We start from the raw sequence: 13,035 nt of genomic DNA, 5'->3' as shown, positions 1-13,035 counted from the left end.
AACGACAACAATATAAGCTGTCATAGCCTGATGGTTTCCACCTAGCATTCTAAAACAAAACCTAATCATACATAACAACAACCAAAGAAATTAAAAAAAAAAAAAAAAAAAAAAAAAGCAAAAGTTGTTCTATAGTGCAGCTGATTTAGCTTTCAGATCATTGTTTTCTAATTCTGATCGTTAAGTGATAGAGAAATAAGATATCTTATAGATTTCCTTCTTTTAGCCAATAAGTGTAAACTCTGTCTTTAACAATTTAAAGGAGAGATGAATGCAGTTGATAATAGCGACTCCAATTTTTATATTTTAATTCATTTTTCTTTGTTTCTTAATTAAAAGTATTAATATAATCTACCTATAATCATAGTTCAATTAGTGAGTTTATTTATAAGGAGGTACGTACTAATAAAAGCTATAAAAACCAAATATGTAGAATAATAATAGATGTAATAATTCATTACATTAATAGTTTCTTACTATCATATCAAGCTTCTATTCTTATTATATACTAATGTTTAATTAGTAATACCATTTATGTAAAAGAGTTATTACGTCAATCATTTGAGAAATGTATATACAACAACCTATGTCAAATCATTATTATTTAGATGTCACGTATTTTGTCATTTCTTTGACTCATATAACTGCAAAAAATAATTAAAAAAAAATCAAGAAAAGAAAATATAAAAGGGTCTCGAAGGGAAAAGAAAATTTTAAAGGAAAAGACGTCTTGTATGAGACGTAATTTAATGTAAGATGTAGCAAGGAATAGAAAGATCTGTGAAGAAGCACAATCAAACAAGAAACGAAACAGAAACAGAAACAGAGGTAGGGCTTACGCGCAATGTATTGTATTTTTTTGAGGAGAAAGAAGGAAGAAGAGAGAAGGTGGTAGAGAAGAAACGGCTTAAAAGCTCTCTGTTTTTTGTTAAAATAGAGTGTAATTTGGACAATTTCTTCACGTGAATTAAGCTCTATCAAGCCAGAAGCTGGAGACACCCTTGCTGTCTTCCCTTAGTAACGTAAAAAACCCTACACAACATTAATTAATTTACTCATCTTTCACGCTCTACCTTGGCGAGTGCTTTCCATCCCTACCTAATAATTCTTCATAATTTGTTATTTCCAATACCCTTTTTCTTAGGGTTAAAAAAATTATTCATTTCATAAATAAACTCTACATCATAATTCGAACATAATAAAATCACATCGCGTTTTGGTAAGTTACATATTATTTAAAGTAATTTATGTTGAAGATAAATACAAGTTTTTAATTATTAAACTACTAATCCAATAAATGGTTTGTGATCTTCTAATTTTTTCTATTCAGTATCCAAAATTAGTTTAACTGATTTAAAACATGTAAGATATATAATAAAATATTATTTAAAAATTTTAATATAATTATATACTTAAAACTCGAATTCAAAACTTTATTTGAGCTAAAAAAAACCATAATCACCTCATTTAGAATTCGTTTGATCTTTAATTAACTGTAATACGCCAATAAACACAAACGGTTAGCAAAGAGCAAATTGCTAAGCCGCTTGCATGAGCAGCAGCAGGTGTTAGGGGCGACGACGATGAGCATGTAAAAGACAGGAAGGTAACTATTAGCGAGTAAGAAAGAAGTGAAAATAATAAGAATGAGAGAGGGGCCATAAGATTGGAATTATTGGCACGCGAAGTAGGGGGCACGTGGGTGAGGGATATGTGGTTGTATAATTAAGAATGATTTTGTGCTACGCTACCTACTAAGTCTCCACTTGTCATGCAACAACGATGACTTCAATTTAATTTCATACCTAAACCAGATACTTATATATATATATATACATACCTCCACTGCCTTCATTTTTATCTGCATGAGATTGAAGTTGAAGTTCCATCACTTCTTTTTCATTACAGAACTAGGGTTTCACTTGTGCATTTGAGGCCCTCAGGTTCTTTTGCTTGCTGTTTTCTTTCCGTATATATACAGAAAGAAAGAGAGAGAAGGAACAAAGGGTTCTTTCTGCTATTCCTTAAAGATGGCAATAATAAGCACTCACCCTCCTTTGGCATTTGCGTTTGGCATCTTAGGTATATAATTAACGCCAAAGTTACTCTTTCACTTCACTTTTTCATTTCTTGGAAAGGGCTAGCTTGAGTTATTTCAATCCTTCTTGTCCTTTCCTCACTTTATCACCTATGTTTGTGTTTCTTTCGTTGCTGTTATGATCTCAGGTTTCTCTTGTTTTTTTTCATCTATGTTTTAGGAAATAGCTCCCTTCTTCTTCAAATCTTTGCTTTAGTGGCATGCAGTTAGCCCTTGCTTTAACTTATGAAAAGAAATTAACTTCTTGTCCTATAAGATTTCTATTTCCAGTTGGTTTCTAGATAGAAGTATATTTCCATTTTAGTCATAATGTATATGAACATTTAGAAAAATTTGATCTAATACAATGTAATATTCTTGATAATGTTCCTGTAAGTACTTTCCCTTATTATATATATCTACCTCATCATTAATAATTGCACTTTGTAAAAGATTTGATCACCTTTTTAAAGTGATGTCGATAATCTTTGTAACTGTGCTCATGTTATCTATAATCAAAGTGATAGATCTTATACTAAATCAATTTATTTCTTTTATCATTTATGACAGGTAACATTATCTCAATTTTGGTATACCTGGCTCCAGTGTAAGTATGCTTTTGCTGTATTTTTCTTAATTTATTTATCTAGAGTAATCTAGAGCCTGTCGGGCACGAGCCTTACCGGTGGTAAAGCATTACTCAATGTTTTTAATTGGTTTTACTTTTTTCTTTTACTGCAGGCCGACATTTTATCGAATTTACAGAAAGAAATCCACTGAAGGTTTCCAATCACTGCCATATCTTGTGGCATTATTCAGTTCAATGCTTTGGCTCTATTATGCAATGCTCAAAAAGGACGTTTTCCTTCTTGTCACCATCAACGCATTTGGATGTGTCATTGAGACTATATACATTATCATGTATATCATTTATGCAACAAAAAAAAACAGGGTACTTAAATATATTTATATATAAAATAACGATCCAAGAATAATTTTTAATCAATGATTATTTTCACCAAATTATGATTACTAATATATTTAAATAATTCTTGAATATGTACATGCAGGTCTCAACTTTCAAAGTTCTTACTTCAATGAACTTGGGTTTATTTGCTTTTATCATCCTCTTCTCACATTTTCTAGTGAAGAGCTCAGTTCGTGCCCAAGTTCTTGGTTGGATTTGTGTTGCAGTTTCTGTTTGTGTCTTTGCAGCACCCTTAAGCATTGTGGTGAGCACATTAAACTATAAAATAATTAATTTATCATACATCTGAATGATGAATCTTTAATTTTCTTACACTTTCTTTTTATAATTTTATTTTTTTTCGTAAAGATTTTCTTTTTCTGAATTATTGTAGGCACAAGTTATTAAAACAAGGAGTGTTGAGTTCATGCCATTCAATTTGTCATTTTTCCTTACATTGAGTGCAATCATGTGGTTTGCCTATGGCCTCTCCACCAAGGACACGTGTGTTGCTGTAAGTTCTTTTCTATAACCTTACAACTTTTCCTCTTTAATTTCCATAATAATTCATCAAGGAGGATCAAAATAAATGTTGTGGTCCTCTTCTATATATATATATATATATATATATATATATATATATGACAAAAGAATTATATAGAAACGGACTTTATACAATTAAAAGAAATAATAGATATAGGAACTTTTTCATTAATTTTATTTCAAAAGATTTGTTGTTGATTGTTGTTTTTTGTTTCTTTGGTATAGCTCCCAAACGTTTTAGGGTTCATCTTGGGACTACTTCAGATGGTGTTATATGTAATCTACAGGAAAGCAAAGAAGGTTATTTTGGAAGAAAAGCTACCAGAACATCTAAAGACTATTGTCGTACTAAGCACATTAGGCAACTCTGAGGTGTACCCATTTGATAATATTGAACCCGAATCCAAGCAAGAAGCAAAACAGCAAGAACAGATAGATGAGGATAAGAAGAAGAATAACGATAACAATGAGAAAAGCATGCAAGCTTCAAATGATTTCAACCCAAACAATGAAAATTCAGTTTGAGTCACACATGTGCTTGTCAAAATTAAAATTTCCCTTTAAATGTTGTACACTTTCTTTTTTCTTTTCGATCACAAATGTAACTCTCTTGCCCATGTAAAAGCATAAAAGAAGAGCAATTTTCATTTTGTTGTCTTCGTTATTGTTCTGTATTATGTCATCCAAGAAATTAATTTAATAACTCATTTACATGAATAGTATTGCAATAGTTAATAAAATATTTATAAAACAACAATAGAAAACGAGCCAAGTCTTTCGTGAACTACTCGGAGCTCGACTCGGTAAAAGTTCGTCCGAGTTTGTTAATAGATCATTATTGTTAACAATCAAGCTCAAGTTTGTTAATACGACTCATTAATTTGCGAGTTAACTCGTTTGCATACTTATGAATCTATTCATGAACTAACTTATTCATGAAATTATATTTAAGCTCGTAAAGGATATAAAATATTTTTTATTTTAATTATTTATATATATATATATATATATATATATATATCAATTTATATAAACTAATGCCTACGTAATTATTCATACAACGAGTTACTGCCCGTATATTTCTGGAGGTAGAACCCTAGCTTTGGAGTAAAAAAATGAGTGGTGACACCTACTTTGAGATCACATCAAAGACATGGCATTTGGCGTAGGCTGCCCCTTAAAATGGTCTTAACTGATAGCTTGTCTTTATATGAATAGATTGATTCACATATAAATATAATTGACGGCTAAGGTGTATTTTTAGCAACAACTTGTGACCCCAGTTGGTTCACTCTTGATTTTTGGCCAGTTTAGAGATGTGGCAACGTGTAGAAGGTTCCAAATCCTTCTATAGATATTTTTTTTGATATGCTAATTAATGAAAACGTGACCCATAAAGTGAAAAAGGATTAAATTCTCTATTTTCATAATAAAATTAGTATGTGCTTTTTGAATATAGTCAAATTTATTTATGACTACGATAGTATTTATTAACAACACTCACGGTTGAATCCATCCATAATCAATAGACAAACTCAAATCTAAATTACGTAGCTTCCAAAGAAAGGTTATATAAAAAGTAATTGTCTACATTAAAGAGAGTTAATTTAATAATATAAATAGTATCTCCTCTCAATAAGTTTTGAAAGAAACAAACATAAAATAGGAAAAGAATCTCTTTTTTTTATTTCTCGAGTGAATTTATGAATAATTCTTAAACCGTAATTTCATTCTCAATCAGATCAGAAGACCAATTGCAATCCATCATTTCTGCTGTAAGTTTTCTATAATCTTCATGAACAAACTAAATAAATGGCAATGCAGAAGGCAGGTGTCTTGGCTAGGCATCCAAAATATCCTCTTAGTAGATATTTTAGCATGAATGAAGTATGCTCTGGTCAAGGAAGTATTAAGAGGGAACCGCAGCATAAACTAGTCGATAATATTACATAGATCTTGTTGGTAAAATGCCATTGAAAAAAGACTACCAAGTGCAGACAGCAGCAGGTGTTTTTGTTAAACAAGAGCAAGCAGAACATGACCCAGACGTTTTTACTCTCAAAATTTTTATAAATACGTCTTGTTCTTATCTTGCTCTTGTAGCAGATAATGTACACTCTCTCAATTATATCTTTTTCTTCTTCCTTTTCATCTTCTTGTTCTATGTTCAACACAAAAAGAACTAAAGAAAAAAGAGAAAGTTAAGAGCATATGGGCAGACCAGCTCGGTGCTTTAGCTTCCTTCCAATGCTTCTTAGCAAGGCTGGTCTGGTGGCGAAGTCAGGAAAGGAGAGATGGTGGAAGAATGGTGCCAATGGTGTTAGCCATTACTCCCATCGAAACTACCTTGAGCACTTTGTCGTCTTTTTTCTCGCCAGTTTTCTCCCCACATCTTGGCCTCTGCAACAGCTCGTTCTCTATCTAAATCCCTGTTCAACATCCTAACAGTCTCTCTAGGAGAATCCTCTTTCTCGGACCCTTCCAAATCCCATCTTCGTCCAGACCCTCCCCCTTCCTCACTCTTTGATAACTGTCCACCTCTCTCATCTCTGTTTCTTTTATCATCTCTTTCCCGGCCATGCCCCGTTGAATTAGGCTCATATGCCTGGTTTGCCAAATAAGAGAGAGCAGTGACCACGTCCCCAATGAGAGGACGTGCTGCAGCCTGTTCCTGTATGCACATAGAAGCCACTGCTAGAGCCTGGTAGAGTCCCCTCATGGGATAACGCCCCTGCAACTGTGGATCAGCCAGTTTTGAGAATTTCCTACGATCATTGAATAGTGGACGAGCCTGCATATTCATAAGACCACCATGAACACAATCATTACAAAGGCACAGAATAAATACATATACGAGAAGAAGATGAAAGGATGATTAGAAGTATTACCCATGTGACAAGGTTCTGCTCTCCATGTGGTCGAGTGCTGTCAATGGCTTTACGCCCGGTAATCAGCTCTAAAAAGACCACCCCAAAGCTGTACACGTCAGATTTTACAGTCAATTGTCCAGTCATGGCATATTCAGGAGCACAATAACCATAAGTGCCCATAACTCTGGTGGAAACGTGCGACTTGTCTCCAGTGGGGCCAAGTTTTGCAAGCCCAAAATCAGAAAGCTTTGGATGAAATCCTTCATCAAGTAATATATTGGATGACTTAAAATCCCTGTAAATAACAGGAGGATTTGCTTTATCATGCAGGTATTCCAAACCTTTGGCTGCACCTGCTGCTATCCTCATTCTTGTGTTCCAATCGAGCGGTTCCTTAGCAGGTGGCAGATCTGTGTAAGTGTAAGGATTCATCAACCACTGGTCAGTACAGCAGCAAGAAATTGCTAAAATGGTACACACATCTAAGTATTATTAATACTCGGCCCAAGAATCTTAAAACTGATACTTCATCCAATGCTTCTATACCTGTGTAAACTACAGATATAATTTGATGAATGAAGAGTTTAGCTTCTAGAATCTAGACTCCAGAATAGATATTTCTCTGGTAGAGAGCAAGCCATCAGAAAGAATCATCCAAGAGACTCCAAGCTCGATAGCTCATTATTCAATTTTAACCAATAATCTGACCAAATATTGGATTTAATATGTCCTCCTTAGATTTGCTTTTGTATCCAAGACATTGAAATTTTAACCAACACTATTTGATCTTTGGTCTTCAGTCCCAAGTTATTCATCAACGGTAAAATATAGACTGTATAAATATATAAATAGGTTGACTAAGAAATTTAGTAGTTGAGCGTGTCAGCAAATTTAAATTCATGTCAGAAACCAGGATAGCTAGCCTGAGAGGATCATTCCATGAGTTCTAATAAGCAGCAAATTAGTTATACCTTTTATAAAATCTAGTCAAATATCAGAACATACTGCTAAAAGAAACTATCAAAACATGGTTGGCAACTTATGTATCGTTTATATAACTCAGAAAGCAACAAGACTAATATTGCATATAAGGACCCTAAAGTTTACTTGTTTGTCTGAACTCCTTCCAGTCAATGACCATACTGTTACTAATTTTTCTTTCCTTCTTGAGCATCTAGTGAAATGATTAATCAACATTTCTAGACATGCCTAAGGTAGGCTCAGGTTTATGATTTACAAAAGAACGTGACCCTACTTCTTATATGCAATTTAGTTAAATTAAAACTTGGCAAATAACCAATATTTAAAGATTAAATAAAGGAATTGAAAGAAACACAGAGATGGGATATGCATCAGGTCACCATCTACTGGTAAACTTTCCATCGCCCATGTGGAAACTGAAAAAGAGGAGGGGGAAAGAGAGCTGGATATTAACTCTTGTAGTCACTAAGGTCAGAGAATACCAATAAATAAAGTACTCATCTTAGCTGTCACTCAGAAACTCAAAGAGTCCAACTGATTTGACCTTGCCCATGTACTTATTTTAACCAACATTAGAGGACAAGCCTTTTAGCTACCCTACAACATAGATAATGAAGCATGCCATGCCCTATCCTTTGAGAATCTATCTTTCAAGATTTTGTTTTCCTTTCAAGTTTGAATGACATTTCAACAAATGGCATTTATCATTCAGCATAACAGATATTTACAGAGGTCTAAAACAAATGCAGAAGAAATTATTGAACTTGATAGGGCAAAAGGAAACAGACAAATGGCAAAAATTGAAAATGAAAGTTCAAAGCACAATAAGTCATTACCATGAAGGTGATCTTCCAATGATCCCAGTGGCATAAACTCATACACGAGAAGCCTTTGATCTCCATCAGCACAATAGCCTATCAGGTTCACAAGGTTAGGGTGATGTAAAAGGCTGAGCATGAGAACCTCTACAAGAAACTCCCTGTTACCCTGGAGGCCATTTCTATCCAATTGTTTAACAGCAACAACCTAGAGATACAAAGACAAAGTTAAGAGAGAATAAAATTAACAGTGTCACTGCTTCCTAAGCCAGTATAACTTAATCACTAATCCCTCAAGGAACAGCAAAAACTTCAAAACCTAACTCAGACCTATGCATGCCAAACTTCCAGTGGAACATATTCTTACCATATTTGACAATGGCTTATCCCATATTTTGAAACATGAAGCATTAGCATGTAGTAAGAACGTTCCATGGTAGGAGTAAAACATTAAAAAGCTTACTGGTATACACCTATCGTTAACTAGCCTACAAGTTGAGGAGAGCCGTGACATAAATAAAGTAAGTGAACTTATAAACATCAGATAGGATTCCACTGGTTTGCAGTATCAAATAGGTGGGTCAGAATGCGTTATATTTGATTAAGAAGTAGACAGATCAGAAAACAAAAGTATAATAATCATGCTATTAGGTCATAGCAGTAGCGCAGTTTTTTTATAGTCTAGTGGTCTTTAAGCCTTGAGTTCAAAGTTGTCATAAACAGAGATAATCTTCAATTCCTCCAAATATTTCATCCCCCTATTAGTTAAAAAGATGCCAAAGAAAATACCTCTACAACTAATATTTGAAGGCAGATTTAAGAATAACATGACATGATTCAAATGTACTGATAAATGCACCATCCTTCAAATATCATGCTTCACAAATCATCACAAGTTCAGATTCAAAATTCTTGGTCTTTTGTCCTTGAAGTGGGTAAAGACATTCATCAAGAAAAAGGAAATATCTATAAAATCTACACTCATGAGTTCAAATAATATAACAAACACAAAAACAATCTAAAGAAGTTACCTGACCAGTGGTCTCAAGAAGACCTTTATATACACGCCCAAATCCTCCTTCTCCTATGAAAGACTCTTGCCTAAAATTCTTGGTTGCAGCTGCAAGTTCACGAAAGGTAAATGTTTGAGCTGCAATGTTGACACCAGGAACAGGTCCATCCTTTGGACTTGGTAATTCTCTTTTTGACCTTCCATTGCTTCTTGATCTAAGCCTGTCAGCTCCTGCAAATCTCACTCAATCAAAATACTCAGTTAAATAACTATGCATTTGCTCCCAACTAGACATTTAGATCAAAACATATGACCTTATAAATAAAGATCAATAAAATAGTTGCATCATAATGACCAAGAAGATAAAATAATCTTGATTAATTGATAGTACCAATAAAATGAAAAACTCAATCTCATAAAGGGTAAAGATGATTTTCTCAAATTCTCAATTGTATTGAGCTGATAACACCTAAAACTCTCCAATCTTTCATCACCAATCAATCAGATCGAACCCAACTCACTAAAGTGATCAGAAGATCTCATCTCATAAAAGAAATTAGTACCCTTTTACAAACTGAATCAAAATTTGGTGGGGTCTACTAGAAACCGAAGCCTAAATTCTAAAAGCTCCAAAATTTTATGTTATGAAAACAATCCATCAAGTACTCAATGACATAATAAAAAGAGAAAAAGGGCAAGGCTAGCAACAACAGAAAATCAGAAGTACCCAGATCAGATCATAAAGTGAAGAAATTGGATACTAAAAATAACAAAATAAAAACAACCTGAGAAAAACAAAAATAAAAACTAACCAGAAGATAATTTGGATATATTAGAAGACTCAGTGGGCAAGCTTTGCTTTCGATCATCAGATTCCTTCTGTGGATTGAGAGTCTCTTCTTCCCTTGAATCGAAACAAGGAAAACAGCCCATCTTCTATAAATCAATAACAAAAAGATATTCACTTTTTATCAAAACTCAAGACTTTACTCTATTTCACAAAAATCCCATCACGGGAAACCTATAAACTCAGAGTGGGTATTGCATCTTTTCTCTTCTTTCTTCTTTTTCTAGCCGATGATGAGTCAAATAAACAAAGCAAAGGAATCCAAGTTGTGAAGATACCAATAACAATTAACAAAAAACAGATTAAAAATAAACAATAGAACACACAGACTCTAGATATTGCTTGTTTGCCGGTGATGTGAGAAAGAGAGAAAGAAAAAAAAAAAAAGAATTCAAACAAAAGGAAAGAGAAAAAATTGGTGGCAGTGAAAACAGAAAGGAGCCGGCTTTTTGAGTTTTTTTTTTTTTCTTTTAATCTTTCGGGTTCGTTTATACTTTACACTACGCCATCACTGTACACTACCCACGCAACTTTTATAACATAATATAAACAACATCCATATTCGATTCTTCTCCGCCTTCTCTCTCTTTGACCATTATTTTTATATTTCTCTCTTTCTCTGCTGTGTTTTTGGGTTTAACAGCGGATTATGTTGACGGGTCTTTCACAGAGATGAAAATTTACGATTAAAAAGAGTGTAAAGATTAAAACTTTTAAGAGAGTGAAAAGCGTGTACGTGTCAATGGCCTTGACTGACGGAGTAAACGAAGGTGAACATGGCAAAGAAAAATATCACATCCATAATAATTTGATCAGATATTATTGTCTACTTTTATTGCAGTGAAGATTAGTATTGCCTTAATGTTATTAATATTAAGATTACGATTAGATTCATGGCTCAATAATTCTCTCAACACTTCGTACCCGGCACGCTGAAATTACTCCTGTTATCTGTACATTATGCTAAAATAAATCTTTCACTTTTCATATTTTTGAATTTAACAAATTCTATTTATTTTATCTATTCTACTTAAATACGATGATATTTAATTTAATATGAACTTTTAATCATCATATATTTTAATTTAACATCATAAAATATGGGTCAAATTCCCTCTAAATTATGAGGCTAAGTATTCTTATGATGTGGCACCAAGATTCTATAGGTTTGTTAAACTTTTTCAATTTGAACATATTTTGACACTTGGACAATTTCGACCTTTTAATTTTGTTGGATGTTAATTTGGAAAGAAACATTTTAGTTCATTATTAATGTAAATGACAAGTATATACTAAATTTACAACAAAGGGTAGACGTTTTTCTTCTTCTTCTTCTTCTTCTTCTTCTTCTTTTAACAATTAAGCCTCATATTTAATTTGAAGTTAATTAAGAGTATGACAGACAATATATATTTTGATTAATTTATGTACGGTGGAGAAAACTGGAAAGGTGTGAACATTAGGAAAATCTTGAGAGAGTTTAACTAATGGGAATCATCATTATAGAAAGAATGCTGCCTTTGATTTGAAGTTTCAAAATATTTGATTCAACCATCTGCTAAAAATTATGCTTTTCCACATTTTAGGTTTCATACAATAAGGTTGAGTATTTTTTAGAAAAAAATTACAAAAATATCTATTTTTTTATCAAAAATATAATTTTTTTAATATTTTTAATATTTTTTTAAAAATACTTTATTGAAGAACTAAAAAACTATCGAAAAATAATCATACTGTATTTTTTTGAAAAAAAAAAGTTAAAAAAATAGTATTTTTGAAAAAGATTTACACAGTAAAAATAATATAAAAAATTCTTTATTTTTTAACCAATAAATAAATTTTTAACTGTTATTATATTTATTTAATGAATTGGTTTAGATAATAATTAGATTAGTACATTCTCATATAGTAGGTCTAATAGTAGGAAATTTACTTGTTCAATTTTAAATTTTTACTATAGCAAAAAGAATAGAGAAAAAATGCCTAATTTCAAACACATATATGCATATTATTAGACAGGGAAAAAAAAGAAAGAAAGTTAGCTACTAGACATTTTATTTCTTTATTCTTCCCTGAACCCATTTCTACTTTGAAACCATGTTGGCCTTGTGTTATTTTTTGCTAAACAATCAATTAATTAGATTCTATATTACTATTTATTCATCTAAATAATGTTCAAGGCATCATATTAATTTGTATATATGAATACTAATGATTTTTTTTTAAAAAAAAACTCATCTTTTCTAATATGAGCAATAGGATAAGTAATTTAATAATAATTAAAGACATTCTTTCATCCATTCCTCAATATCATTGATATTTTCAATTTCCTTTCTTTCAAATTTTCAACTTAGTTATAATTCATAATCATTAAGAAATGACAATTCTAAATATTGAATGTGAACACAATATCAAAAAGAAATTCACCCGATCATATATTCTGTTTTTGGATTTTTTGGTTGCATTATAAGTTATGATTTTCTTATGTTTAATTAAATGCACAAATATATAACAAGTATTTTATATTTATTCCTAAATATAATATCTTACAAAAAAAATTCGTACTATAGAACACATGAATGACTTTTACTAATTATATTTTATAATGGATTTCATTAATTATAATAATTATTATTTCAATTGTTGATTCAGCTTTCCACTTTTATCTATCCTAATTATTTTGTAAGAAATTTAATCTAAATTATTCGTGTTATATAACAAAAGAATTTATTTTTAAAAACAATTCTTTATTAGATGGTTTTGAAAAGAATGCCATACAAATCCAAGTGGCTCAATTGCAATGCCATGTTTGTCTCCTATATATTTTTTGGACAATAGTTGAAGATGATGACTGATTATTTATAGGGCAATGTTTGGCTGTTGATAACGTGCCACCGACAATATTCCAAAAGCAAAAATA

General features: G+C 31.9%; 2 protein-coding genes across 2 annotated transcripts; one reads left to right on the top strand and one right to left on the bottom strand.

The window, feature by feature from the left end:
• The first annotated feature begins 1,844 nt into the window (after positions 1-1,844).
• LOC8285481 (bidirectional sugar transporter N3) lies at positions 1,845-4,234 on the top strand. The gene is made up of 6 exons (XM_015716656.3): positions 1,845-2,082; positions 2,648-2,684; positions 2,819-3,029; positions 3,148-3,309; positions 3,439-3,558; positions 3,813-4,234. The coding sequence occupies exons 1-6, from the start codon at positions 2,031-2,033 to the stop codon at positions 4,110-4,112; spliced, it is 882 nt and encodes a 293-aa protein (XP_015572142.3). The 5' UTR covers positions 1,845-2,030; the 3' UTR covers positions 4,113-4,234.
• A 1,275-nt stretch (positions 4,235-5,509) lies between these two features.
• LOC8286746 (serine/threonine-protein kinase PBS1) lies at positions 5,510-10,800 on the bottom strand. The gene is made up of 5 exons (XM_002514818.4): positions 10,081-10,800; positions 9,288-9,499; positions 8,275-8,464; positions 6,476-6,867; positions 5,510-6,378 (listed from the first exon to the last, which is right to left on the bottom strand). Exons 1-5 carry the CDS (start codon positions 10,199-10,201, stop codon positions 5,908-5,910), a joined length of 1,386 nt encoding a protein of 461 aa, XP_002514864.1. The 5' UTR covers positions 10,202-10,800; the 3' UTR covers positions 5,510-5,907.
• Positions 10,801-13,035: the final 2,235 nt, after the last annotated feature.

The sequence above is a fragment of the Ricinus communis genome, chromosome 7, assembly GCF_019578655.1.
Source record: "Ricinus communis isolate WT05 ecotype wild-type chromosome 7, ASM1957865v1, whole genome shotgun sequence".
In the NCBI taxonomy this organism is placed as follows: Eukaryota; Viridiplantae; Streptophyta; class Magnoliopsida; order Malpighiales; family Euphorbiaceae; genus Ricinus; species Ricinus communis.
Note: the sequence above shows the minus strand (reverse complement) of the source record. Positions and strands in the feature narration are given on the sequence as shown.

Excerpts from the sequence above, each read along its gene's own strand:
- LOC8286746 (XM_002514818.4), bottom strand. The coding sequence starts at position 10,201 with ATGGGCTGTTTTCCTTGTTTCGATTCAAGGGAAGAAGAGACTCTCAAT. Across the intron at positions 8,465-9,287 it reads TTCTTGAGACCACTGGTCAG|GTTGTTGCTGTTAAACAATT; the intron begins GTAACTTCTTTA and ends TTGTATCTCTAG. Across the intron at positions 6,379-6,475 it reads AGCAGAACCTTGTCACATGG|GCTCGTCCACTATTCAATGA; the intron begins GTAATACTTCTA and ends ATGAATATGCAG.
- LOC8285481 (XM_015716656.3), top strand. The coding sequence starts at position 2,031 with ATGGCAATAATAAGCACTCACCCTCCTTTGGCATTTGCGTTTGGCATC. Across the intron at positions 2,083-2,647 it reads ATTTGCGTTTGGCATCTTAG|GTAACATTATCTCAATTTTG; the intron begins GTATATAATTAA and ends CATTTATGACAG. Across the intron at positions 3,310-3,438 it reads CAGCACCCTTAAGCATTGTG|GCACAAGTTATTAAAACAAG; the intron begins GTGAGCACATTA and ends GAATTATTGTAG.